At 36.6% G+C, this 26,265-nt stretch overlaps 2 protein-coding genes across 4 annotated transcripts in view; one reads left to right on the top strand and one right to left on the bottom strand.

The window, feature by feature from the left end:
• Positions 1-1,037: 1,037 nt before the first annotated feature.
• LOC139695340 (zinc finger CCHC-type and RNA-binding motif-containing protein 1-like) lies at positions 1,038-10,504 on the bottom strand. 3 transcript variants are annotated; one of them, XM_071594049.1, is made up of 6 exons: positions 10,210-10,504; positions 9,834-9,945; positions 9,374-9,730; positions 9,162-9,302; positions 6,742-7,278; positions 1,038-1,305 (listed from the first exon to the last, which is right to left on the bottom strand). In XM_071594049.1, the coding sequence occupies exons 1-4, from the start codon at positions 10,320-10,322 to the stop codon at positions 9,165-9,167; spliced, it is 720 nt and encodes a 239-aa protein (XP_071450150.1). In that variant the 5' UTR covers positions 10,323-10,504; the 3' UTR covers positions 1,038-1,305; positions 6,742-7,278; positions 9,162-9,164. The 3 variants fall into 3 exon arrangements, with proteins under 3 accessions (XP_071450150.1, XP_071450153.1, XP_071450151.1); XM_071594052.1 differs by having other exon boundaries at positions 7,139-7,278; XM_071594050.1 differs by lacking the exon at positions 1,038-1,305 and adding an exon at positions 5,440-5,518.
• Positions 10,505-10,741: 237 nt separating this feature from the next.
• Positions 10,742-26,265, top strand: part of mahj (LisH and WD40 domain-containing protein mahjong) — a 74,179-nt gene continuing 58,655 nt past the window's right edge. The window contains exons 1-9 of the mRNA XM_071593963.1: positions 10,742-10,803; positions 11,107-11,233; positions 11,775-11,925; positions 15,197-15,334; positions 15,813-15,937; positions 18,054-18,289; positions 19,362-19,798; positions 20,017-20,184; positions 25,020-25,153. Coding sequence (XP_071450064.1) covers positions 11,124-11,233; positions 11,775-11,925; positions 15,197-15,334; positions 15,813-15,937; positions 18,054-18,289; positions 19,362-19,798; positions 20,017-20,184; positions 25,020-25,153 — 1,499 coding nt within the window. The 5' untranslated portion in view covers positions 10,742-10,803; positions 11,107-11,123. The remainder of the gene's footprint in view (positions 10,804-11,106; positions 11,234-11,774; positions 11,926-15,196; positions 15,335-15,812; positions 15,938-18,053; positions 18,290-19,361; positions 19,799-20,016; positions 20,185-25,019; positions 25,154-26,265) is intronic.

Here is a 26,265-nt window from a genome sequence, read left to right as displayed (position 1 = left end):
GTTTAGTATCCATTCACTATGGTCATTTGTGCCTTTGTGATTTCTATCAATTTGTTAATTAAAGTCTGCTCCCTTATGTTGAATGGGGTGGAGATAAATCCACTGGATTAATTTAATCTGTGGTGGGGCATTTGAAATAAATTTCAAATGAATTCTTACATTTAATCAGTTGAATCATTAAGTCGAGACGATGGAATGTTTTCTACTGTGAAATTCCTAGAAACTGTGGGAGATGCCATGACAGTAACTTTTAACGGAGTCACCCGCTAAGTGTACATAATCCAACACTCAGCGCATAAAAATCATTCACTTTGACTATGTTTTGAATCCTTGGTGAAGTTGATTCTATGGTTGAATGAGTTTATATAATAAATGGAGTTGTCTGGTTGTGCCTGTCCAGCAACAAAGGACATCATTGACTAATCTGTACCAATAGCACAAGTGATTTAACATATCATGGCCTGAATTAAATTGTTTAGTTTTAAATTTGTCCATAAACATTTCAGTAAGAAGAGGTGACAAATGGGATCCGATTGCTAGTCCTTTTGGTCCTATTAATTATTGTTGCATAGGAAGCAGTTTTGGCTCAGGCAAAGTTAAGGGAGATCAATTATTTCATTCATTTATGTATGGTTAGTATTAATTTTCAGAGCAACTTTGCAATGATACCTAAAACTTCTTTTATTAGAAATATATAGAAATAAATAAAAATATAGAAATTCTATGTAAGTCTTAAAAAAGACTATTGGATGCTAGAGATAACAAGCTAGATATTATCAGCCTTAAGAGGTTCATTTGTCTTGTGGAGCTTAATTAATCCATTCAACCAGGGTCCAAGGGGATTTTACTGGCTTAAAATATATTTATCGCTTGTGTTAAATAAACCGTTGAAATTGTGAAGCTCATGAATTCATTCTGCAATAGAATCTACTTTAATAAAAGCTCTATTGCTTGCTGCTGGCTCAAAACAGTGCCATCAAAATTTGAAATAAAGGCACCAACATCTCTGCCTGAAAAATGTGTGTTATTGGCCAGGAAGTATGGTACATCAGAAAATATTAAGTTTATAAACTAATACAATTGATGAATTTTCAGTCTACAAGAAAACTCACCTTTTGGAAAATTAAATTCACACATTGCTACAAGAATCATTTTAATCACTCAACTCATTCCAGGGACTCTATACAAAAATTTTCCATGTGCATCTTAAAAACAGTCCTTCACCTTATAAATGGCTGATGGATCAAATTTTTCTTTTGGTATTTTTTTCTTCATTTCGTACTTCTCTGCTTTCAAGTTAACCTCCTGGAAGGCAAAAATATATTTCAGGTAAGCAGATTTCAAGGTTAATGCTATTTGAAGTTTTTTTTATTATAAGGAAAGTCATATTTTTCTCCATATCTTTATCATAGCTTACATTTTACATATTCTATGGGGAAATCTTTGTACATTTCAATGCACTTGTTTTGGGATAAACCAAAAATATTAAAATCATCTTCTAAAGATTGCCTCAGACTTTAAAATGGATAGCTATATGCTGCACAAGGTATATTGTTTCATGGAACGTGAGAAATAATGTACTTCTTAAGTAATAAGATGCTCTCTGATTTTGAGTTTAGAATTATTATTGGATTGAATTACTACTTGGATCAGACAGGAAAAAATTATGCATTTTGATGTTAAAACTTAAATATGCAGAAAATGAAGTCGTTAAATTAAAAAAACGAGCAGCTATACACTTGTCAATATTTATTCATCGTAACATCCCAGATATTTGACATCAGCATGGCAAAACGTCTTTCAGCAGCCCTTTTTCCATATTCTGAAATGCAATCCACAAATTCAAGTTCAAATGCAATATTATATGACAATCTTCTCTATTAAGACCCCATGAGGTGATTATCATATTAAAATTTTATGTGATGGTTATTTGAAGAGTTAGGATTTTTTCCATACTGTTGCTCACTAAAATTCATGTAGCAAGGAGGACAAGGAACATTTTCTAAGTTTAAGGAAAATATATTTTATTTGCAGAAAGGTTTTGTTAAAACCTTCAAAAACATTGGCTAGCCATGTCTCTCTGCGTTCATAAATTGCTAAAACAGTGTATGATTATTTCAAAAAAGATAATCAACTTAAGGCTCCCACTAATAAAAATTTTGTTAGAGTTTATTCATAAGATTACATTTCAATACCGTACATAGCCATCGATTTCACGATTTACTATTGATTTTTATTTTAAATTATTTTCTTAAAGCAAAGCAAAAGTACATGTCGCATAAATAACACCAAATTCTGCCTTTGAGACAACTTACTTTAGGAGGTGACCGAAATGTACAGGCCCGGAAACAACCTCCATTATTATTTTGATATTATCAAAATTTGTATGAAAAGCAACATTTTGTATGGCCCAACGTTACTCACGTACTACTAAAGGTTGAAGAATGCATGTAGTTTATTGGGAGAGATACAATGCATTATCAGCAGGAGGAGGAATCTACATTAGCCCAACATGTATTACGTTTCGTGGCAGCACCACACGCGAGATGAAACTAAATTTGCCACATTGTATTAATTTGTGATTGATTTGGGAACTTTTTGGAACTACTTTCAATGAAATATTAAAACTCTGTTTATTACTGACTCAAAACAGTGAATTAATTGAAATTTGTAATCAAGGCAATCATTTTCTATGCCTGATGCTGGAAAATACACTCAATAATAAGTATTTGTCTGGTATATCAGCTTGCGGTTATAGGTAAAACGTACACTCGTGTGCCTGGGGCTCATAGGTCACAGGCTGATTTGAAAGCATCTTTTCAGGCAACAAAAGTCTATCTTAAGGGCTGTAAAGTACTGTAAATAAAACTGAAGGCTTTTATGAAACTTTAGAATAATAACCTATCATAGCAGCTAAAGTTAAATTTTTGGGCCAAAAAGAGGAGTTACTTATCTTGGATCCATGTCTATACCAAATCTAAATACTATAACTTCATTTTTTTATAAACCGGTGCACTGAGCCAAAGCTGAAGAATATTACCAAACTTCACAACAAAGGTGCTGGTCCAGACAAAATCCCTGGGAAAGCTCCTTTCTATTGTTTTGATGTTATTAAGGCACCCCAATTATATCTCATTAATGAATCACTCAAACAATCCCCCTTAAAAATATCTAAAAGTATACCAGTTAACAAAGACAGTGGTCGTTTTGATGACTTTAGAAACTACAGGCTGACCCAAAATGCTTTTTCAAAATTTTTGAAAAGGTAATGTAATCACAAATAATGCTATGCATATCTCGAGAAGTTCAATATGCTTTCTGTAATCCAACATGGGTTTAGGAAAGGAAGATTCACCTTATTTGCAATGCATGAAGCACTTGGCATAATTCTAAATTCTTTGGATAACAAACAGAAACAGGAGGTATTACTTCTCTTTTTTGACTCCTCAAAAGCATTGATCATGCTAATAACCATGCCTCGACCCTAGCAAAACAGGAACGATATGAAATCTGAGGAGTCCCACTATAATGACTAAAATCTTAGCGGACACAGCATTTTCAAGTAGTCACCCATGTGGTGGATGGGATCAAATACACCTCTGAAGTTCGCAGTACATCTTTAGGTGTTCCTCAGCAGTCCACCTAAGGACAATGTCTTTTTCTGATATACATTGATGACCTGCTGTTATCTATGACTAGTATTTCTGGAGTGAAACCAATTATATATGCATATGATAAAAATAACCTTATATCCAAAAATTTATCAGACAAACTGGTTCTACAGACAAGAATTCTTAGAATTCCAACTAAGCTCAAAATTGGGAAGATCATATTACAGGTGTATATCTCTTTGTAACAAGCTGAGCTCCACATGCTATCTTTGGCGACAACTTAGACATACAACTACCACAACAGCGATATTGGATATTAAGCAAAGCAAATTCTATCCATACCTTATTAATGCATTCCTTAGTAATAGTAGTATTTAGGGGAGGTGACTGACAGCTGAGGTTATTTGCGCCATATACAATAGACAGGAAAGGATGCAGGGTGGAGAGAAACCCGGCATCAGCATTAGCCTACTCTTTACGAAAGGCGCCAAGGGGTCTGCAGCTTAACGTCCCATCCGACGGATGGCGTACTCACTCAAAGTGCCCTCCACAAAGCACCTCAAGTAGGGATCGAGATACCTCTGAAAAATATTCAACACCGCCGGGATTTGAACCCGGGCCCTCTGGGTGGGAAGCCAGTACCGTAGCCACAGCACCATCTCAATCCCCAGTATTCAGGAGATATTCTTACTTATCACAGAATGTTTTTAGGCCACAAAAAATAGCAGTGAGGATTGTCTCTGGGAATCCATATGATATTACCTTCCCTGCCAATTTTCAAGGACTTTATATATATGTATATGTATATATATATATATATATATATATATATATATATATATGTGTGTTTATATATATGTATATATATATATATATATATATATATATATATATATATATATATATATATATATATATGTGTGTGTATATATATATATATATATATTCAAACACGAAATCCCGCCAAACGGCGAATAAATGCTCATTTATATAGAAACATATAAGGAAAAGGGATAGGAACACACATAAAGGACGAACACAATAAAGGTGGGGAAGGCGGAATCGAACGGGTCACAAGAGTAAAAATTTTATATACATACATATATATATATATATATACATTACAAATGTATACGAACTAAATCTTAAAAAGGTAGACCCAAGGAAATGGGCATAAAATTATTTAATAATTCAACTCAAATCTTTGAAAAAAAGTGAAAGTCTTGTTAGTTTTAAGTGAAACTAACAGCATACCAGCAAAAGAGGTGTTCTATTCTGTGAAAGAATGCTTAGTAGTATGACCTGTTATAAATTTTTACATGTTTCGGAGAAGTCTACTTGGCCTTTTTGCATAAAAAACTTTTATTTGTTACCTAAGTTTCATTACAGGGTAACATCTTCAGATAACGGCCATTTGTCTTCTCTCATCACGATGGATTTCCACCATGTTACACCAGAAACCATTTTATTTTCTGTTTGGTACAATGTACTTTTCACATATCGCTGTGTATGTAGGTTCTTCATTTTACATATTTCTATGTACGTTGCGATTTATCATTAACATGCCTTGTATCAACAGCAACTGAACTATTGTTGTTTTGTATCCCGATAATCTGGTGAGAATAAGTAATTATAATTTTAAAAAATTAAGTAAAACCTGTAAGAAATATACGAGGAGTTGCATTAAGGAAACTTTAATTATCAGTGAAATAAGTGATGAAGCGATTGAAAAAGTTAATAAGTACGATTTCACATTGGTCGGACAACAAAGTGATAAATGCAGAGAACACAAAACATTGAGCCAGATGTCTAATGTCAAAAATACTTACCACTACATTTGGTCAAAGAATAGAAGGAAAGAAATAAAAAATCCTCAAAGAAAACCACCAATTTGGATTCAGGAAAAACTGAGAAGAGAAGGAGGCAATACTCAGCTTGAGTGCAATGGCCGAAAAAATGATATGCATGAACAAGCCATCATTATTTGTAGTATTTGTAGACTTATAGAGGCATTGGACAATATCGAATGGAAAAAGATGTTAAAGATACTACTAGAAAGTGCTATGAATGAACTACAACTACAGAAAAATAATTCAATTCCTCCGCAAAAATCAGATAATAACCATGCAAATATAAAATGGAAGGAATATAGAAGCCAAAACGAACAGTTATTGCTAACAGATAATTAGTTGATACATTTTTTAAAAATATGATGGCTCACATAAAATACCTATTCATGGTAAAGAGACTTGATTTCCTCATTTTTTGATGATTTAAATGAATCTATTTGAGCATTATCTGTTTAAAATCAGAATGATGCAAGAGTATGAAATCCTTTTTATTAATCAGGAAATATTCTACACCTACTTAACAATACAGAAGAATGTCAATACACACTTGGTGTCAGTGTAAGAAACCATTCACGTCAAGGAGATTTTGTCTACAGTGGTATCCTAACCCAAAGAAGTATCTAATGATTGCTACACAGCAGGATAAGAAGGCAATTGTTTTTTCGTTGGACATTCTGTTAGCAACAATTAAATCCAAGAATGCTCCTTCAATGAACACAGATGTGTTGCAATATTCTTTACCTTCTTGCTGATTACATAACACATTGAAAGGTAATGGTATTTAAAACATCACTGGAGTAGCCGTATACATTGAATGCAAGTGAAGTAAATAGATAAGCTATTGCCCTTCATGCTTTCCACAACCTATTTATTTTAAATCCTGCTATTCTCCTGCTCAATTCTAGGTTTTTCCCATTCCCAGTTTTCAAGCATTTAACGATTGCTGGCCACTCTATTGGCTGGACCACACAGATTAATGTGCAGCAAGCATTTGAGACAAGACTGCTTAAGATTTGAGAATTCAAAAACACTAACAAATTGATTAAATCTTCATTTCCCAGACTTCTTTCTATATGTATACATTAATTGCTGAATTCCTTGACAACTTCACATCCTTAACCATTGTAATGTATTGTGGGGGGATGAATATTATTCTAGGAGAGTGGTAAATTGAAAAAAGTCACAAAAATGCTAAATCAATGCTTATAATCCTATTGTATTGAGGTATTTGCCTGCGGTCTCATTGATGTGGAATATGTGGTGTCACCATGAGCTATTACCTTACAGATTGCTGAGGCAAATAAGTAATGCCTTCCCTCCTCACTCTTGCATTTCTTCAGTGATTTACTGGCACTTGACAGTGGCCTCTCTTCAACTTGAACACCCTACCCAATCTGCAAGTCCTCCACTTGCCCCTTTCCCTCCAATGTGTCCCTCTTTTCATTTCTTTTTCAGGGGTAGCAAATCCCAAGGATCACAAGATCTGCTTGGCAGAACAAAGTAATTGCTTTTCGTATCACAGGAGTTTGGTGGGACAAGTTCTGCAATGCTCAATTCCAAAGGTTTGTTGCCACCAGAACGTTTTTCATTTGAAGAACTCACAAGGTCAGAAAATTCTGGGACAATGGTCACTCTTCAACTTGAAAAGCCTCCCCAATCTGCGAGTCCTCCACTTACCCTTTCACTCCACTGTCCCATTTTCATATGATCATAGTATTTCCTTGAAAGTTCATCATCCTCCTCTAGCTCATCCATCACAATTAAACACTTTTGGGGTTTGTTGAGTATAACTGTCTTTTCAATATCAGATGAAGTACCTGAAAACAAAGCAGTTATTTTGAAACATAATAATCACTAAGCAATACACTTACGTCTTACTACAGAAACTACAATGAGGGCACATGGCAGGTGGTGTTAGGTTACCAAACATTAGTTAATGAATAATAGGTATTCCTTACATTTGCACTGCATTGTCCATTTCTTTCACCCTATTTGTTTCATGCCTCAATTTATTATTAAACTCTTTATACTACCTTCGACCTAACTCAGTGTTTATAAATCTTCCATTTCCTTCCTTCGTCTGTCCTTCTAATCATCTTGTCTGTAATCCTTGGTTTCCTCATTCTTTTCCAATGTATTATTCCCAGAGATTTTTTGGGGCTTCTGAAATCCCTTTTTTGATAGTGGCCATTTTCCTCCATAGTATCCAAGCTTTTTTTCCTTACTCATAATTTTTTCTAAAGCCTGCCGATACTCCTTTCTGGTCATTTCAGTTAATACTTCCAAATCCCATTACCTAAACTGCCTCATCTGTTTTTTCTTTTTAAATCGGTACTACACTTCATTCTCATTAATTATTGTTTAAATCCACATCCACTTCTGGGAAACTGCAAATTAACCATGTTGTTCCTAAATCTGAGCCTAATAATGAAACAGTCTACCTGAAATCCCCAGGCATTTTCGAAGCATACCTATGCCTTTTGTGGCATCTAAACAAAGTGTTGGTGATGATTAACCCCCATATCCTACAGAACTTAACTGCTTTCTCCGCACAGTCATTCCTTGTTTCTAAACTGTAGTCCCCCAACTCACCACCATCACTTCCTTCACCTATCATTTCATTCATTCATATCCCCCATCACTATCAGATGTTTTCCTCCTGGAACACCCATGATTATGTCATCTAACTGATCATATACCCAATAAACTTCTTCCTCCCTATGATTGGTTGGTGGTAGGTATACCAGAAAAATGACAAGGCTCATCGGTTCTGCTGTTACCTCTACTAGTAATATTCTATCCGTTGCTTGCTCTATGTTAACCAATGTTTTCCCTACCTTTTATCTAATATCAATGCGACCCCTTGTCCCTCCTGCTGCATAAGACTCTATTATTATCACTCCAGTAATCCCCAATATCCTTCCATCTGACCATGCATAGACATAAAACATTTATATTTCCTCTTTCAATTTCTCACTTTATATTCTCCAATTTTCCTGCCCTCAACATTGTCTTAACATTCCAAGTCTCGATCCTTACTAATTTGGTCCTTTTCTACACCTGCTGTCCTTATGCTGCAGGTTAATCTACGCAAGGATTTGATGAGATGACCATGAAAACCTTCACCACTCCTAGGCATGACACTGGTGATCGAGCTGAATCCCGTGGTTGCTAGGGCTCATTTTGTCAATACTGTCCATCACAAAAATCATGGGATGAACAAATGATGTGCCTTCCTATTTTCCTTCCTCAATAGTGTTTTAAACGTGACTTCATCACTCAATGGCCACCCCACTGGGGTCAGATGCCTTTGCAGCTGCCTCACTGAGGACCAGATTGATGCACAAACTACCTTTCATCTGGCTCCTATCCTTTGACCTATCTGACATGGGTGGCCCTACCAGGAGCAATTAACATTAAACCTAGTTCACCCAATACTAAACCTGGCGGTGTGACATTCGCTAATCAGGGTAGGGGGGTGTTCCTTACCCTATGTTGTTATGGTTTCCCAAGAAGCTCTCGTACCCAAGAAATCACAACTTAGGTGGAGCTGAGGGTACCTCAAGGGGCATTCCCAACAATAGAAGCCGGCATGCCTCGGATTATGATAGATATTAGATCACTTATGCAAATACTACTACCAAAAATTAAACAGCACGCAAAAATATCTACCAAGTTCAACTTCATACTTAGTACCTACTGGTTAATCACTAAAATCCTCTTCATCACTGAAGTATGCACTGGGTCGAATTTTTTTCTTTCGATCAGAATGTGATGTTAAATCATCATAGTTTCCAGTAGCCACCTTCCGTCGGTAATCTTCCAATTCGGCTTGCTCTTGCTGAAATAGATGCAGGATGTTAAATTTGCTATTCAAGATTACAGTATGTACCGAAATTATGGCTACATTACCTCTAGCTTAATGGCAGCACTGAGAGTTTCCAAATCAGGCTCGTCCGGCTCGTTTTCTTGGGGTTCATCATTTTCTAACTTCGTGGGCTTACATTGCATTTTTTTCGGCATACAGTCATCAGAGTCATCGTCTAAGAACTGGTCATCTTCATTGTCATCATATTGTTTTTTCTTTTTCTTCTTTGGTGGTGGCGGTCTCGTGCCAAGAGCATTTTTGGGGCATTCGTAGCTCAAGTGGCCATCAACTTCTCCACATTCATAACATCGACTTTTATCAGGATATGACTTTCTTCGAATGAATTCTGACGCTCTGCCGTTATCACGAGCGATACTACATTTGAGTTTTCGCCCAAACATCTATTTAGATAAAAAATAATACATTAAAATCATCGTCATGACACAGGTTGTCATTAAACACATAAATATACCGAAAAATCTTACGTCCAGTATTGGTACTCACTTCCTTGTTGTTTACGGTTTGAGCACATTTTTGCGCGTCTTCCTTTTGGAGGAACAATATGAAAGCCACACCTTTACTCTTCCGTGTTACTTTATCTTTCACGACTGTAACCCTGAAATGAGAAACATGAAACTAGAATAAATTACTTTAGAATAGTTGGAACATACTCTTAATTACGAAAATAAACTGTGATCGGTAATTTACGAGAATGATCCTCTCAGGACTACGACTTAGAGGTATTTCGCGCGGTATGATGTCTATATTTACAATATCCTTAACTGTGCGCAATAGAAACATTCTTCACAACGTAAAAAGGCAGCGAAAATACACATCTAATATACATAAAAGAAAAAAATAGCATAGAATTTAAACTCACTTAACGACCGTCCCATACTTTTCGAATATTTTGTGCAAATCATTATTCGTCAACGAGAACGGAATATTCGAAAGATATACAGTGCTTTTGCTAGGAGCAAGTCCTTGACTCATTATAAGGGGAACGTGTTAACTTCATGAGATTAATAAGTGGCGCTTTAAAATTACACCATCATTAATGAAGGAAGTTCAAATTTCAATGAATGTATCCTGGAATATCCAGAGGAACAATTTCCACTAACCATACGTTCAAAAATATTTTAAATTCGCGATTTTCGTCATGCTCTTTTTACGCAATTAACGATGCGCGTATTATCCGCTTCTAAATTTTGTCACCAGAGTACATGTTCGGAGATGATGAGATATACAATTGATGTCCATTGAAATAAGTTTCAATGGAAAATTTTTTCACTAAATGTATTTGCTAATAATTTTGTGTATGTATTTATTTTTTGGGAGTTTTCTTTTAGTCGAGCCATATATTAAAAATACACCTTGGTAAAGTGGCATTAATACTGTTTGTGTCGTTACTCTTCTGTTATTCCCGCACATGCGACCTTCCTGGACAATTTTCCGTATAGTACAGCGACTTAATGTAAGCAGTAATATGTGTTTACATTTCGTAACAACACTACTAACTTGAATTCTTTTTAACTTCGGAAAGGGTTATCTGATTCAAACTGTTGTCAATTGTTCCATGGTGACCTTAAAATCTATGAATTAATTTCGTTATCTGAATACGTTTTCGGTGTTTCGTCTGCATGATTAACTTAATGCTGACATTATTCACTGTTTTGCGATGAAAGTGCTTGCTTTGACGTGTTTTGGTGTAAAGTCATTTATCCGAAAGCATTAAACGACCACTACGCATTATTTTTCATTGTTCTTCTACTTGAAGAAGGTTATTGTTCTAGAATGGAAATAACACAACAGCATCCAGCGTTGACAGAAGCAATACACATTCTCCAAAAATGGGTTGAAGAGCATCAACAGGCCGGGTATGATCCGGTTCCAACTCTCACAAGGTATATTTCTCTCTTCTTGCTGTATTTTTGATTCGGGGAACTTTATACGGATCATAGTTAAAAACCACCCTTGTAACTACTTTGAACTTTTCTTTGAATGCGTAAAACAAGACCACCCTGATTGCTATCCAGGAAAGTATTCGAATGAAACTTCAAGGTGTGCCTACGATCACTTATAGGTTCTTACTGAAGTTCACACGAATTTTTATTGCTCATCACTCTTGAATAATTTTACTTTTCCGGTGCTGTATTTTTGGTACTTGTTGGGCATTAAAGCTGCTTAACTTCATGCATAATGTGGATATGTATTATATCATATGTGCATTTCTAGCGTTTATGTGGTGTATTACTGAGTTTTCCGGCGTTTTTCCACAGTAATGCTTTTATTGTTGCAGAATTTCACATTTTAACGCCAGGCTGATTAAAATAATTCTGTCGGTTAGTCGTGCAGAATGTAATAATAGTGAATTTTAAAATGCCACGTTAACTGAAACTTTTGAACTTTCAATGTGCAGTCTCTGTATATATTTGTATTTAATAGGTTGGCGGAGATTATCGAAGCTGAAACAGAAAGTTATATGAAGATGGATCCAGATCCATTCGATGATCGACATCCTTCAAGAGCCGATCCATCCTGTTCCCTGGGGCAGATCCTAAAAGTCCTCTTTCGAAGAGATCTTTTCATGAATAAGGTATTTAACCATAAATATTGTCAGCTCTTGGTTTTGAAGCACTCACAGTATTCTGATGATGGTAACAGATGCCCCAAGTGACATTGAAAATTTATGGAGTTGCTGGGACATTAAATGTAGCATTGTGGTAGGTGAAGTAATGTTTACAATGCACATCTTCAATTAATATGCTAAGGAAAAGCAAGGTTTACACATTAATATGGATGCTAGTTTTGTATAGCTCAGAAAATTGTCGCAAACTTGCCAATGTAGCAACGGCAGTGGCATTCATTTGAGGTTTTCGAATCGTTGGTTTAGTTTTATTTCTATTCATTTTATTTTCCACCAAAGGTTTGAAGGCTTTGGTACTTGTAAAAGTCCATGGCATCCTAGGGTAAGGAAGATATTTGTAATTGACCCTCTGCTTGCCCTTACACCTTACTTAGGATGCTAACTGCCAATTTTTGCCACATATGAGGCGAATGAAATTATGAGTGCCTCGGAATTCCATTTTTCAGTTGACTGAGAATAAATGCATTATGAACTGAGAGCCGTAATATTGCCAATCAGGAGGTTGCGTCCTGTTGCAACTTACGAGCTTATTTTTTTGACGTTTCTCACGATAGTCTCACATATATGTATCCCTAAAAATGTTCGCCATAAAAACTGAAGAGAAAGGATGCATTTCTTCTCTAAAGACTGAAGGTTATAATTTGTCTTTGGGTGAGGATGAAACTGGGAAATGTTTTCTCATTTTTAATGAGAAAAAAGGGAGTACTTTTTCTTAGTGTGTAACTTTGCAAGTGAAAACAGCTAAATATGAAGCAGTGGTCACAATCTTTTATTGACCAAAACAGTGTAGTCAAGAAGTTTTTGTGGGTGAGTTTGAGTATTTGCATGACTTACTTAACACTAAAGTAAAGGTTATTCTCAAGACTTCTGTGGTGACTGTTAGATGGAGGTTTTATGCTGTTTCTGGGAGTTTCTATCGCGCAGGATGACTTTGAAAGATTTACTGGATATTTAAATGTCATAAGAGGGGCATTTGGCACAGAGGCTGACAATGGTTTTGTTGTTGGAGTGGACGGAGTAAAACTCCCCTAGGGATTACATGACAGGAAAGTTTGTTGTACAAATGGAGTGTTTTTTTTTCTGATTGGTTATTTTAGTGGTTCATATACGTTGTAGGACTTTTTGTGCTTGGGGGGGGGATAACCATGTTTGATGGAGAGGCCTGAATGCTTGACAGGAATATATTTAGGGTATATCAGAGTTGTTGCAGATACAGTGGCTTAGGATAGAAAGAGAGTGTGGGATTCACTGTTAAGTGTGAGGAGGATGACAGCTGTTAAAGTGAAGTTGCAGTTGGGTCAAATTTTGCAGTAGCAGTGTGTCTAAAAAATAATGCCCTTTTAAAGTTCATATTTAAAGAAATAAACTGAGACAAAAAATTTTGCAGCAGCTCTTTACAATGCAAGAAGTATCAGCGTGAATCATGATATATGCTTGTAAACGATATAACTGCCAGAGAAAGAATGCAACAGTTTAATTGTTGCTCCTCATGAATGCCAAAGCGAACGAAATGAAATCTCAATTCTGAGATTCAGAATTAAGAGAACCAGAGAGAGCCATCTGCACGTAAAATATTTTTTTTTTCAAAGCAATTAATTTTTTTATCTAAAAAAATTGCAGAAATTGACACCCAGATTGGACCTAGCCTATGATACTTTGTGTACTTTTACCTTATTTATCCATATATTTAGATTAAAAATCTAAATTTGTGTACCGTACAGTTAAAATTTGTTGTCAATATTACTATCTTAAATTGTGTCCCCTGTTTTTCCTTCGGTACATAAACGTTGCCCCTAATATTTTGTCAAGTAGGTCATTGTATATGCATGCAGGTGACACAACTCACCTAACCTCTTCAAATGCAGGGAAACATTGACTGCATCAGTAAATGGTGCATAGATAATTTGGTTTTGACCTTAGGTCTCATTAACAATGAGAAAATATTTCCCAGTTTAATCCTCACCAAAGAAAAATTAGAACCTTCCATCTTTAGAGGAGAAATGCATCCTCTCTCTTCAGTTTTTATTGCGAACATTTTTAGGGATACATATATGTGAGACTATGATAAGGATAGCAGGATGATAGAAGTAGATGGAAGGCTTTTGAAATGTGGGTGTGGAGAAGGATGGAGAAGGTGAAATGGACCAAAAGAAAAATAAATGAAGAAGTACTAGGTATGGTGGGCAAGGAGAGGAGTTTGTTGAGAGAAATCCTATGGAAGCAGGAAAAATGGATGAAAGGCATTTCGATTGGCAGTGGGATACTGAAAACTGTAATAGACGGGAGAATGTTTGGCAAATGAGGAAAGGGAAGGAACAGGATAGGGATGTTGGACAGGATAAAGGGGGGAAGGAAGTTCACAGAGATGAAGAGGGACCTGATGTAGAATAGGTTGCTGGATTTTGTGTTTTGTTAAGAGTCACAAAATATTTATGTGGTAGTTGTGTCCATCCAAAAACCTACCTTAACCAGTAGAATACCTTATAATAATAATGTGTGGTCAGTAATGTGACATATTCCATGCACATTCTGTATGTCCCAAACATTTCTTTCAGGAACGAATAAACATGATTAACAGCTCATAAATCAGCTGGTTAATGTTATATCTAAATGAATGCAATGTTGTTGTTTAACCACTGTTACTTTTGGTCAATTCTTTGTTTTGAACGATTCATGTAGCTTTCATTTCAACATTATGCTGAATTGAATAAGGAATTACAAAGATTAATTTTATTTAACCTGGAGTACTTTATGCATGCAATTAAAAAGCAAGTTTCCAATAAAACTCATTTTTCTCATTTGAGCTTTTTTTTATAGTCATTTTCATAACAAGTTATATCTTTTTAATTTGTATATTCCAGTATTTTTTATGGAAACATTTGTTTTTTATGGAAAGTTCATCGAATTTATATTTCATCTAAATTTCAATGATATTGACAATTCCTGTATTTTTATAAGCAATTGTTCACAAGACATTAGGATTTTCTTTAATTTTCCTTTTTAATTACTTGGTTGATATTGGTATGATGTATTGTTATTTCTATAGCCCCTGTAGTGATCAGTATTAAATGATAATTTCTCAGCTCTAGCGTTGACCTAAGGCTTCAAGAGCTCATATTGCTATCTTAGAAAAATGTTTAGCTTTATGAGCATGATTCTGGCACATATTATACTTGCTGGATGAGGTTTCACTGTATAATATTTTTCGTATGTTTTCCAGTTGGTGAATGACTATTTGCGAGATAACTATTGGGAGCGACTTGGTTTACCAGAGAGAGACTCAAGACAGTTGAATATCAGTGTATGCCGCCTTGCTTTGGATATTATGCCAGGATTAGAAGCATCAGCAGTTTTCCAGGTACATTTTTGTGTTGACTTGTAATAAGAGTAAAGTTAAATATTGTGTTGTTGGATAAAGTAGATTGAGGAATTTTGATGCCGTTAGCTCACCCTTAGTGTCTTGCATTAGCCCATCAGCTGATCATTGGGTTAAAGATTGAAAGTTTTGGTGGCTTTGAAGTAAAATTTATGGAATACCCTCTAAAGTAGATGTTAAATTCTATGAAAGAATACTTAATACTCTGTAGTATAATCTTTTTGTGAACTATTATTTACTTATATGTAGTGTGATGTAATTTTTACATATTGCTGTGCAGTGTGTTTTTTCTACATAGCTCAGTATGCTTTGTGACTATCATTGATGTGCTTAACATCATGTACAATTGACCTCTGGTTGATTGTATCCTGTCCTTGGTAATGATGGTTATTATTATTATAGTATTATGATTCCATTTTCATTACTAAATCAATTTTCTTTTTGTGTTTGTCCCTAGCAGGAAATGGAAGGCCTTATTCTGCGCTTATTTTCATGGGCAGAGAAGTCGATTGAACCGTTACAGAGCTATGCAACTGGCTTGTTAGCATCAGCAATGGAAGTACAGGACATAGCTGCCAATTTCAGGTAATTTTTCTCAACATGCATATTGATGCATTGGCTAATCCAAGACTGATTTTTTCTGTTCATTTAGTGAAGTAATTTATGCATAATTTTACATGCAGTTCTCCAAAACATATTTAGTTGAAATAGTAGTACTGAATCCTTTGGTAAAAACATGCATTTCATTATGTTTCAAAATGTTACTTAATAATTTTTATTGTTTATGTGGAGTAAATACTTGCTTTACGTTGAGATTGCGGAGGTGATTGATGCTCGATTATTGCCTCTGATGTGGTAGTACTGTTACAGTGTGTTAAAATATTCCACTTTAAATCCTTCCAATGACAAAAAAAGAGGTTTCTGCTGAAAATTGCTGATTGTCAACCCCTAATTTTGATGTGCAGTAGTAATATCTGCTTAAAACTCTCCTTAGGCAGATAGCTGTGTTATGGTCAAGGTAATGACTTAGTTTGGATATGGCTACTTCTGTCTCAATCAGTGCAAGAAAACAGTAAATCCTTTTTTTTTTAGCTCTTTATATTTTTAAAAACCCTCCCATGGACTACAACCTTGATGTAGTGGAAGGGCTTATGCGCTCCGATGACTTCTAGAGCTGTGCTGGCAGGTGCAATGCCATATAGGTCGAAGGTTAGGAGCCAGACGAAAGGTAGTCCGCGCAGAGTCTGTTCCTCAGTGAGGTGGCGGCAAAGGCATCTCACCCCAGTGGGGCGGCTATTGAGTAATGGTGTCACATTAAAAACACTATTGAGGAAGGCAATAGGAAACCACGTAAATTATCATTTCCAAGAATATAGTGATGGACAGTATAGAGAATATGAGTCCTGGCAACTAAAGGAATCGACCCAATCGGCCATGTGTCATGTCCGGCAGTGGGAGAGGCCAGGCTTTCGTGGTCCTCATCTCAGAAAACCCTTGCAAAGGAAAACCGGCAGCAGCAGAACAGAAGATGCAGAAGAAGAAGACCAACGAGGGGTGGGGACGAGGGGTTGCCATAATATTGAATAAAGAGGTAGGCTGAAGCATAGTAAACATAGAACAAGCAATGGATAGAACATTACTAGTAGAGATAAAAGCAGAACCAATGAACTTGGTCATTGTTCAGGTATGCATACCACCGAGCAATCATAAGGAGGAAGAAGTCAATAGGATATATGATCATGAGGATATAATCATGTGTATTCCTGCAGGGAAACATTTGATGGTGATGGGGGATTCGAATGCAACGGTAGACAAAGGAAGAGATGGTGATGAGGTTGGGGACTACAGTTTAGGCAAAAGGAATAGCCGAGGGGGGAAAGCAATTGAATTCTGCAAGAGACAGGGGTTAGTCATCACCAACACTTGGTTTAGACACCACAAAAGGCACAGGTATACATGGAAAATGCCAGGTGACTCGTAAAGGTATCAATTAGATTATATTCTGGTCAGGCACAGGTTTAGGAACAGTGTGATCACTTCGCACAGCTTCCCGGGAGCGGATGCGGACTCTAACTTACTGGTAGATTACCTTAAAAGAGGTGGAGAGGTAAAATAGGTCAAAATATAGATGTTAGGGAAAGGGAAGTACAGATTTCGGTGTTCATTGTTGGCTATTGATGAGGGTTTGTTAACCCTGTATGGGGAGCACTGGATGTGAAAGAGTGATAGATATTGGAAATTTCTTTTGAAAGTTCATCCTTGCAATGGACACTTCTTAAAATTTCCAATTGCTCCGAGGCATTGAGTCTATGGCCTTAATTTTCAAAATGGAGAATTACAGACTCAAAATCACTTTTTTGGCATGTTTGTGGTTCAATAAGGTGCTTGGCAAAGACGGATGTTGGGTTCCTGTTCTTAGCACATGTTTTGTACTTCTTTATTCTTTAAATTTTCATTCTGTTTGCCCAATATATGTAATAGTACACTCCTAGAACTTAAAATTATACACTCCACTCCTCTCATATTAGGGAACCTTCCTGTCCATCCCCTATGGCGCAAATGACCTCAGCTGTCGGTCGCCTCCCCTAAATACTACGGCTACTATTGGGAGTGTGGCTGGATGTTTTGGGATCATAGTCAATACTTATATTAAAATGAGAGGAAACATGTTTAATTGTTGGCAATTGCCTGTTGTTTGCAGGGAGCAGAATGCAAAGTTGGTGCCCCTAATGCTGCAGAGGCTGCACCACCTCCAGGCGCAGAAGGCCTCAAATGGACCTCATGGGCAACCAATGGCCTCCACTCGGCCATTTGCCCATCTTGGAGCGGACAACGTTAAAGTTCTGAATGGGGAGGGTGTCGTGAAGGGTGGTGTCGAGGAAGGAGGGGGAATCAAAAGTCCGGACTCTAAAAAGTTGACCCCCAAGAAGGGGAAAGGTGAGTCAAGGAGGTTGTGCCATGCTGCCAGGGCTGTGAGGGCTGTGCTCAGGGTCAATTTGGAAGCATTTGCATGGCATGATTATCTAAGGCCTGGTCTGGAAGCATGATTCTGTTTCCAAAATTGTCAAATAAGTTAGCTTACAGTATTTTTGAAAATGCCAAGCATTGTCCATATTTTCTTATTTCCATGGGGAATTTAGCAGATGCAGAATTGTGCAAAAAGTGTATGCAATCAAATGTTCAAGCAATCATTTAACAATCATCAAATTTGCCTCTCATTAAATATTCTTCCAGTTTCCCCAAAAGGATGGCATAATCAGCTATATCAAAAGTCTGAGTCAGATCTATAAAAATGTCAACAGAGACCTTATCATTATCCAGGGCTGAAAGAATTTTGCCAGTAAACCCTGCCAGTTCAGATTGGGTACCTTTTTCTTCCGTTCAGCCAATTTGGCCTTTATTAAAAATATGGTTTTTATTTAAAAAGCAGGTATGTCTTTTTTTAATGCATAAGAAAACTGAAATTATCATGTACAATGGTGCATTTACACAGAAGGCATTTGGTGTATAATCTTCAACATGTACAATAGTATAAATTACAGATTCAGGTGTGATGTGATGGGACTGTTCCATAATAACAGAGACAAAAACTCTTGCAATTTTAAACTTAGTAGAAAATTGTATACAATTATTATTATTATAGTATTAAAATTATATACAATAGTAGCATAAATTGAGAGAAATACCTATTGAAAAGAAACACAAAATTGAATTAACTCCTCCTGGTCCTGCCAAGCCAATCAATTTTGGCTTGACAGCAGGTGTCAAATAAGTGATATAAATATGAACTGTGACAGATACTAATCCAACACACTTGCCAGTCTCCCCTCCAAGTCCCATCATTGTAACAGGCAATTTTTTATTTTCTTTTTCTCATCATTTATTGACTCTTAATTGATCTAAATGCCTGGTAGAAATGAAATATTTCCTCCCTGTCATGTAAATCACTCCGGTGATTTTTATTGAAGATATCTACCTCCACAAAATTGATCTTTGGCATCCATTCCAGGCCCAGTGAGAGCATTTCACAATGGTTCTGTCCATGGTACCCTGCCTAATCTGGAAGATGAGTCTGCAATGGACACGGCCAGGATGATGAATGGAATTACTGGGGTGGAGGATGAAGTGCTGCCCAAACCACTGTGTGCCAAGAGGAAGTCAACAGAGGCCCCCCTGGGTCGGGTGGGTACCAGTCCCTTTGCCATGCCAGAGTCTCCTCCGCTGGTACCACACCAATGGACCCACCCAACGACAGTCAGCTCACCTGCAGCTCCACTCCAGCCACCTCTGCCCCATCCCCCACCCTCAGTCGGTGAGTGCAGCAACTCCTCGTGGGCAGAGATGGAGTCATATGTGATTGGCAATGTGCAGATCTTCCCGCCGACGCTCTCCACTCGGGAGATCCTCATCCTGCGTTATCTCACTCCCATGGGAGAGTATCAAGAGGTGAGGGGATGTGCTCATTGGCTGCTATTATCCTGTGTGCATTTTTCTTTATGTTGTCACCATTTCTGCCTTTGTAATGATAATCCCTTTTAATATTTGTTAATCTGGACATTATTTAAAAAAATTAAATAATTGGTGAAAGAAAGAATGATACAATTTCTCCAAAAAGACCACTGTTATTTGTAACAAAAATGTACATTGAAATTATTTCTCACCAGTTCCTCAGCCATGTTTTCGAGCACAATGCTTTGGAGCTGATCATGAAGTACACAAATGTGAGGGAAACAAAGGATGCCCGTTTGGCATTTGAGGCCTTGAAGTACTTGGCAGCGCTGCTTTGCCACAAGAAGTTCTCCATTGAATTCATCCATATGCAGGGCTTACAGGTTTAGTATACTTTCATTTTCAAATGCCTTATCCTTGAATCCTTACTTATATGTGAATTTTATTGACAGTTCTCTATCTTGTTTTGATAATTTATGTAATAGTTAGGGTTGCTATGTGAGCTGCATATTTGTTCACTTAAACTGTTACACTTGCTGAACGACATGCATCTTAATTTAATTATTTTTAATATAATACAGATTACATGTCTCTAATGTATATGCAGTAAAGAATTTTGTGTTTTCTGCTAGTGTCGTGTTTGCTTAATAAGCTGAATGTAATTAAACCTTAAAGTGCCGTAGCTTTCATTTTGGTATTTTTAAAAGTTCAGATGGGCTCCTCTACCTTACTAATGGATAGAAATTGTTGATTGGTTTTAGTAGAGCGTAGATACTTTAATGACTGGGTACTGATGTTTTTGTTTCAGACAATACTACAAAACAGAATTTTCTTTTTCATGAAGTGTCTATGTTTTGATGTTCCGAGTTTAGAATATGAGCATAGCATAACAGATAAATTTGCTTTAATAACTGAAGTATGGAATGAATTTTTGGAAAACTGTATAGCTTTGTATAAATCTAATGAATATCCTAATGTGGATGAGTGGCACTTTCCCAATAAAGCTACCAGAGAATCACTCAGTACAAACCAAATTGATGGAAAATTTTTAATCAAATTTTGGGTGTTAGTAGATGATTATTCTGAAAACAGTGGAACCTCATAATATGAGCATGATCCATTCTGCAATTTTTCTCGAAAAACAAAATACAAGTTTTGTGATAAATTATCCATATAAACTATTGTAAAATACTATAATACATGTACATTCCATGCTGAAAAAAATATTTTTTTTGCAAGGTTCATTCAAGGAAAATTATATAGACGTTATTTAGGATTGTGGTTCACGTTCACATTTTCTTCCATTGTGGAATGAAACCACAGAGTGTGAATTTGATTTGTAGAAAACCAAAGTTTCTTAATAATTAGTCAATTTATGATACGTTCAGAATTCCATCTTTTAAGAAACCTGTAGAGAGACTTTTTTTTACTGAATTTTCAATTTTATTCGAAAATGCAACATAGTATTGACGTTGCATGCATTTTCCAGCGTGCATAGTGAATCTTGTTAGGGTGATGCTTCTCAATATACGGTTCAACGAGAGAACTATAGTTTTCATCTCTTCCTCTATCGTGGAATGAACCAACCTGGAATAAGAATTAGATTTGTTGAAAAAGCATTAATTAAAATAATTGGTTTATTATTTATGATTCATATCTAAGTTTTTTTAACTAGAAAACTGTGGAGGTGGATTTGTTTTTGTAGACTCTTCAAAATGTTGCAAAAATGCTACAAAGCATTATCATTATATAAAATCTTAGCATGTGTAAAATCTGCTGGGTGATGTGTCTTAATGTACGATGCAGAAGTTTCACATGCTTTCACCATTTCTCTTATTGCACTAGATGATTGTTGCTTTGCTGTTAACTCCTGCTCAGACAAACTCATCCACAACTTCTTCCTGTGAAACACAATGCAACTCTATAAGCTCTTCGATAGTCAACTACTGCCTGCACTCCTCCACAAGCTCATCGATGTCATTGTTATCCACCTTCAGTCCCAGGAACTTGGCCAAACACAAAATCTTGTTGACTACTGTCCATATATATCAAATCCCTTAAAGTCAATTTTGTCAATGATCTCCGGCCAAAGCTTCTTCCCATCAGAAGTGAGAGTTCTACTGGTAATTCCTTGCCATGCCTAATCGATCATCTTAAGGCAGTTGTTGATGTTGAAATTGCATTTTGAAAACTTTCTCAGATTGAAATTGGTTCTTTTAGTCACCTCTTAACAATGGTAGAAAAGTGCTTCAGTGTAGAGCTTCTTAAAGTTAGAAGTAACCCACTGGCCCATTGGCTGGGGTAATGGAGTGGGGTAAGGAGGAAGGAGCTGGATCTTGATGAATTATAATTCCTCAAAGGGGCCGTCTTACAGACCGGGAGGGTGAGCATAGTCCATTTCAAGCTGGTATGGCATAGCAGACTCATCTCCAGCAAATACTTTTTCATAGAAAAACTAAGCACTTCATTGATCCAGACAGTACAAAAGTCACTTGTCACCCAAGCCTTGTTGCTGGACCTCCACATCACATTTAGCCTGCTATTCTGGATTTCACTCTTCTTGAAGGCTTGTAGAGTTTCTGAATGGTAAACAATCATGGGTAATTTTCAACTCGCTACTTGCATTGGTTCAAAGTAACAGCTTGGGACGGTCTTTCATTGGCTTTTGGCCGGACAATGCATTCTCCTTTGATATTATATAGGTTTGCTTTGACATCTTTTTCCTGGAGAGACCCATCTTGCCACAATTAAAAACCTGTTGCATCAGGTAACTCTCAGAATCTACGAGCTTCTTAAAGTCACTGATGAAGTTCTCAGCTGCCTTTGAGTTGGAGCTCGCTTCTTCACCACGACTCACTACTCTGTGAATGCAGTTTCTTAGCTTAAACTTCTCAAACCACCCACAGTTTCCTTTAAATACTTGTTTTTCATCCATTGATGATCCTGGTGTTTTTTTGATGAGGTCAGCAAAAATTACTTTAGCCTTCTCAAGTATCATGTTCACGTTAATAGTGTTGATTTGCAATTGTTTTTTATTTATCCATTTGAGAAGCAACCTTTCAACATTGTTCAGAATATGTAGCCATTGCTTAGATATTTTTGTCTTTCCCTTTGAAGTATCTATCACCTTAATTTTTTCCTTGTTCCTGAGGATAATACGAATAGTTGATGTCAACCGATTGTTTGTGCATGATAGATCAGCTATGTTTACACCTCATTCTCAGTTTTGAATGATATAACCTTTCATTTCTACGGTTATTTTTATTCTCTTTTGACTGTCTTCTTGTGACTTTTTCGTTGGGGATATTTTTAAAACTAATCATAAAATATTATTAAACTGTACACACAAATTTGCAACACACCTGAGCACAAGTTTGGACAAATGTGTGATCACTAGCGGCACTGCGATGCTAGTAGAACTTGTGCTAAACACAAACGTAAACAGCTGGTGCAATCACTCCGGAAATCCCCCTCTCCTAGTCACTCATGCAAAATGTCACTCACTAAATGAGTCATTCTGGGGGACAATATTTTTGCTTGTGCAAATTACTCTCTATCCGAGGTGCTCATTAAGTGAGGTTCCTCTGTACTTAATTGGGTGCCTCCATCTGGAAAAGATAAGCCGCACCCACCCAATTTTAGTATTATCCAAAATGTCATGTGATTTTGATTGTATCCACATCCATGCCCATATTCAGGACAAGACATCATGTCATTTATTTTCAAATTACTGGTCCTGACAAAATAGCTTAAAGGAAAAAGGAATGGCATTGTCAGCACCACAATCTGTCACAAAAGGTCTTCTGTCAAAGGCCAAGGTGCATGATGCTGCAGTAACAAAGCATGAAGAAATGACAACATTGGTGTATCAAGGTAAAAAGTAATAATGTTTTGGCAATGAGCGCTATGCATCCAAACATTTGTGCAATCAAGTAATAAAGGGAAAAAGAATACTTAAAAAGATTCTTTAACGGTGTTAGGTACACACATAAATTAAAAAAAAAATACCTCATCTTCTTACTTGTGCATCTTAGTAATATAATGCTGTAAAATGAGTGAAGTTAGGCAGTAATTATCTCATTTGATTTGATTTCATTCATCAATTGATTTTTCATTAATTTGGAAACCACCTAAGCCCAGCAAAATTCTTAGCCGTAAAAAATGACCACCATTGGCACTTTCAGGTATGAGAGAAATAAAGCACATGTTCAGCACTTCTAATGTGCTCTGGTTGCCGGCTGCTTTATTAGCGCACACAAATGGCCCTTAAGCACAGCAAGTGATTGCTAGGTTAATGTAGGCATACCTTGCATAGTAAATTTTTCAATTTCTAACTACGAGGGTCATCCGGAAAGTAGTACCCGTTCGTGAAATAAAGACACAAAAGTAAATATTAACAAACATAAAAAAATTTATTTGAAAGAGGATACTTTAAACTACTTCTCAACATAATCTCCAAGCAAATTAAGGCATTTGTCATAACATGTGACAAGTTTCTGTATTCCTGCTGCATAGTCCTTCGCCGCCAGCTCATTGAGATACGCGAGGGACCCATCTTGCACAAATTTTTGCATAATGCAGATGGTGTTTAACAATTTCATGAACAATTGTTCGAGAAACATTGGGAAAATGCTCACAGATGTCATCAATTGTGACGCGCCGATCGTTCCTCACGAATTCGTCAACTGAGCTCACCAGTTGGTCTGTAATGACAGACGGTCTCCCCGAACGCTCATCGTCGTGTGTGTTCCCCCTCCCCATGTTGAAGTTGCGACACCACCGCCGAACAGACGACTCGTCCATTACATTGTCTCCATACACCTCCTTTAATTGGCGATGAATATCACATGGGCGAACGTTTCTTGCATTGAGGAATTTAATCACTGCCCTCACTTCACAACTGGCGGCGTTCTCAATTTTTTTAAACATTGTAAACAATCACAGAAACAACACAGGCAATGCTAGCGTCACGCAACTTGGCTCAGAGAAGGCAGACAAGCCACTGAAGCTATCTGACCTCGTCCAGCGGCTACTCGCGTCGTCAGCACTTCATGCGGCACGAACGGGTACTACTTTCCGGATGACCCTCGTACAATTTTTTTAATTTCTTTTTTTTATCCTGATTAATATAAATGTTACATTCATCCGGTTGACAGTAATTCAGGCTAATTATCATTTCCTTTTTGAAATCAACCATCGTTTTCTTCACCAAATCCAGAGGCTTCTAGAGGTTCCACGGCCAAGTGTGTCTGCGACGGGTGTATCGATGTGTCTTTACTATTTGGCATACTGTGAGGATGCCATAGAGAGGGTTTGCCTCCTGCCGCGGCACATAGTTGCTGATTTGGTTAGGTGAGTGATCATTTTTCTCATGCATGTATGAATTGCTTGCTATTTATCAATGTACTTAATTGTGAATTTCATGCATAAAATAGCACTATCAATTAGCACTACCAATTGGGTTTTTATTAAGTAAATACTTATTTAATTTAATTATTCGTAGTGGGTTTAGAGTTGATATCTTCTTCTGTAAGTACTGGAGTGGCAGTTGGACATTTTCCCATTTCTCGTATGGTGGGAAAAGTGAATATGAAATATGGTAAATACAGGGTTCATACTCATTGGAAAATTAGGAAATTTTATGAGACCTGAGAAATATGTTGCAAATCGTAGGAAAATATTCATTTCGAGAATGCAAATATGGGTTTAACTGTATATATGCATCACTATATGCTTGAGTAAAAAACTTTCTCATTCCTAAACAGTTACTTATGTACATCACCCTAACATGTACAAGGGGAGCACTAGCAATATTAACTATATTCTTTTAGATTTGGTATTTGCAAAACATAGCTCATGCAGCTACATTTCATTTTCACCACATCTTCAATCAGTTGATTCACATTTCTAAAATTTTCGATTACACAAAAATCATGAATTAAATCAGGCAAAGCCTTGTTTGGAATATTGATGCAGATAACTGGCTGAAGATCAAAATATTTATTCTGAACTAACCTTCATGTAACTACAAGAATGCCTGATAAGGCCCTGATCCTCATGATATTATTTTATTTTTTCTCTTTGAAAATTACAACTTGGAAAGACAGCAGTTTTTATGCTGTGAAATTTTTGTGTTAACATTTAAGTTGTTGGATATATATTTAAGAATTTTTTAATGTATTGTGGTGCATGTAAGGAAGGTGTTCGTTCTTCCTGCTGGAGGTAAAAAATTGCACAAGGAGTGGAAGAAATTATTTGCTAATAACCCCTAGACCTCTCCTGTCCAGAGCAATGGTATTTGCTCCTGGTAACGTCACCCATATCCGATAGGTTGAAAGGTAGGAGCCAGGTGGAGTTCGTCCAAGGGGTGTCTGTTACTTAGTAATGTGGCTACTAAGACATGAACATTTGCCAAAAATTTCATTCTGGAAACAACTGGGGGCATCTTCAGGGTCGTGGGTGAG

Source organism: Hetaerina americana, unplaced genomic scaffold (assembly GCF_022747635.1).
Source record: "Hetaerina americana unplaced genomic scaffold, ioHetAmer1.1.p SCAF_6, whole genome shotgun sequence".
Classification (NCBI taxonomy): domain Eukaryota; kingdom Metazoa; phylum Arthropoda; class Insecta; order Odonata; family Calopterygidae; genus Hetaerina; species Hetaerina americana.
Note: the sequence above shows the minus strand (reverse complement) of the source record. Positions and strands in the feature narration are given on the sequence as shown.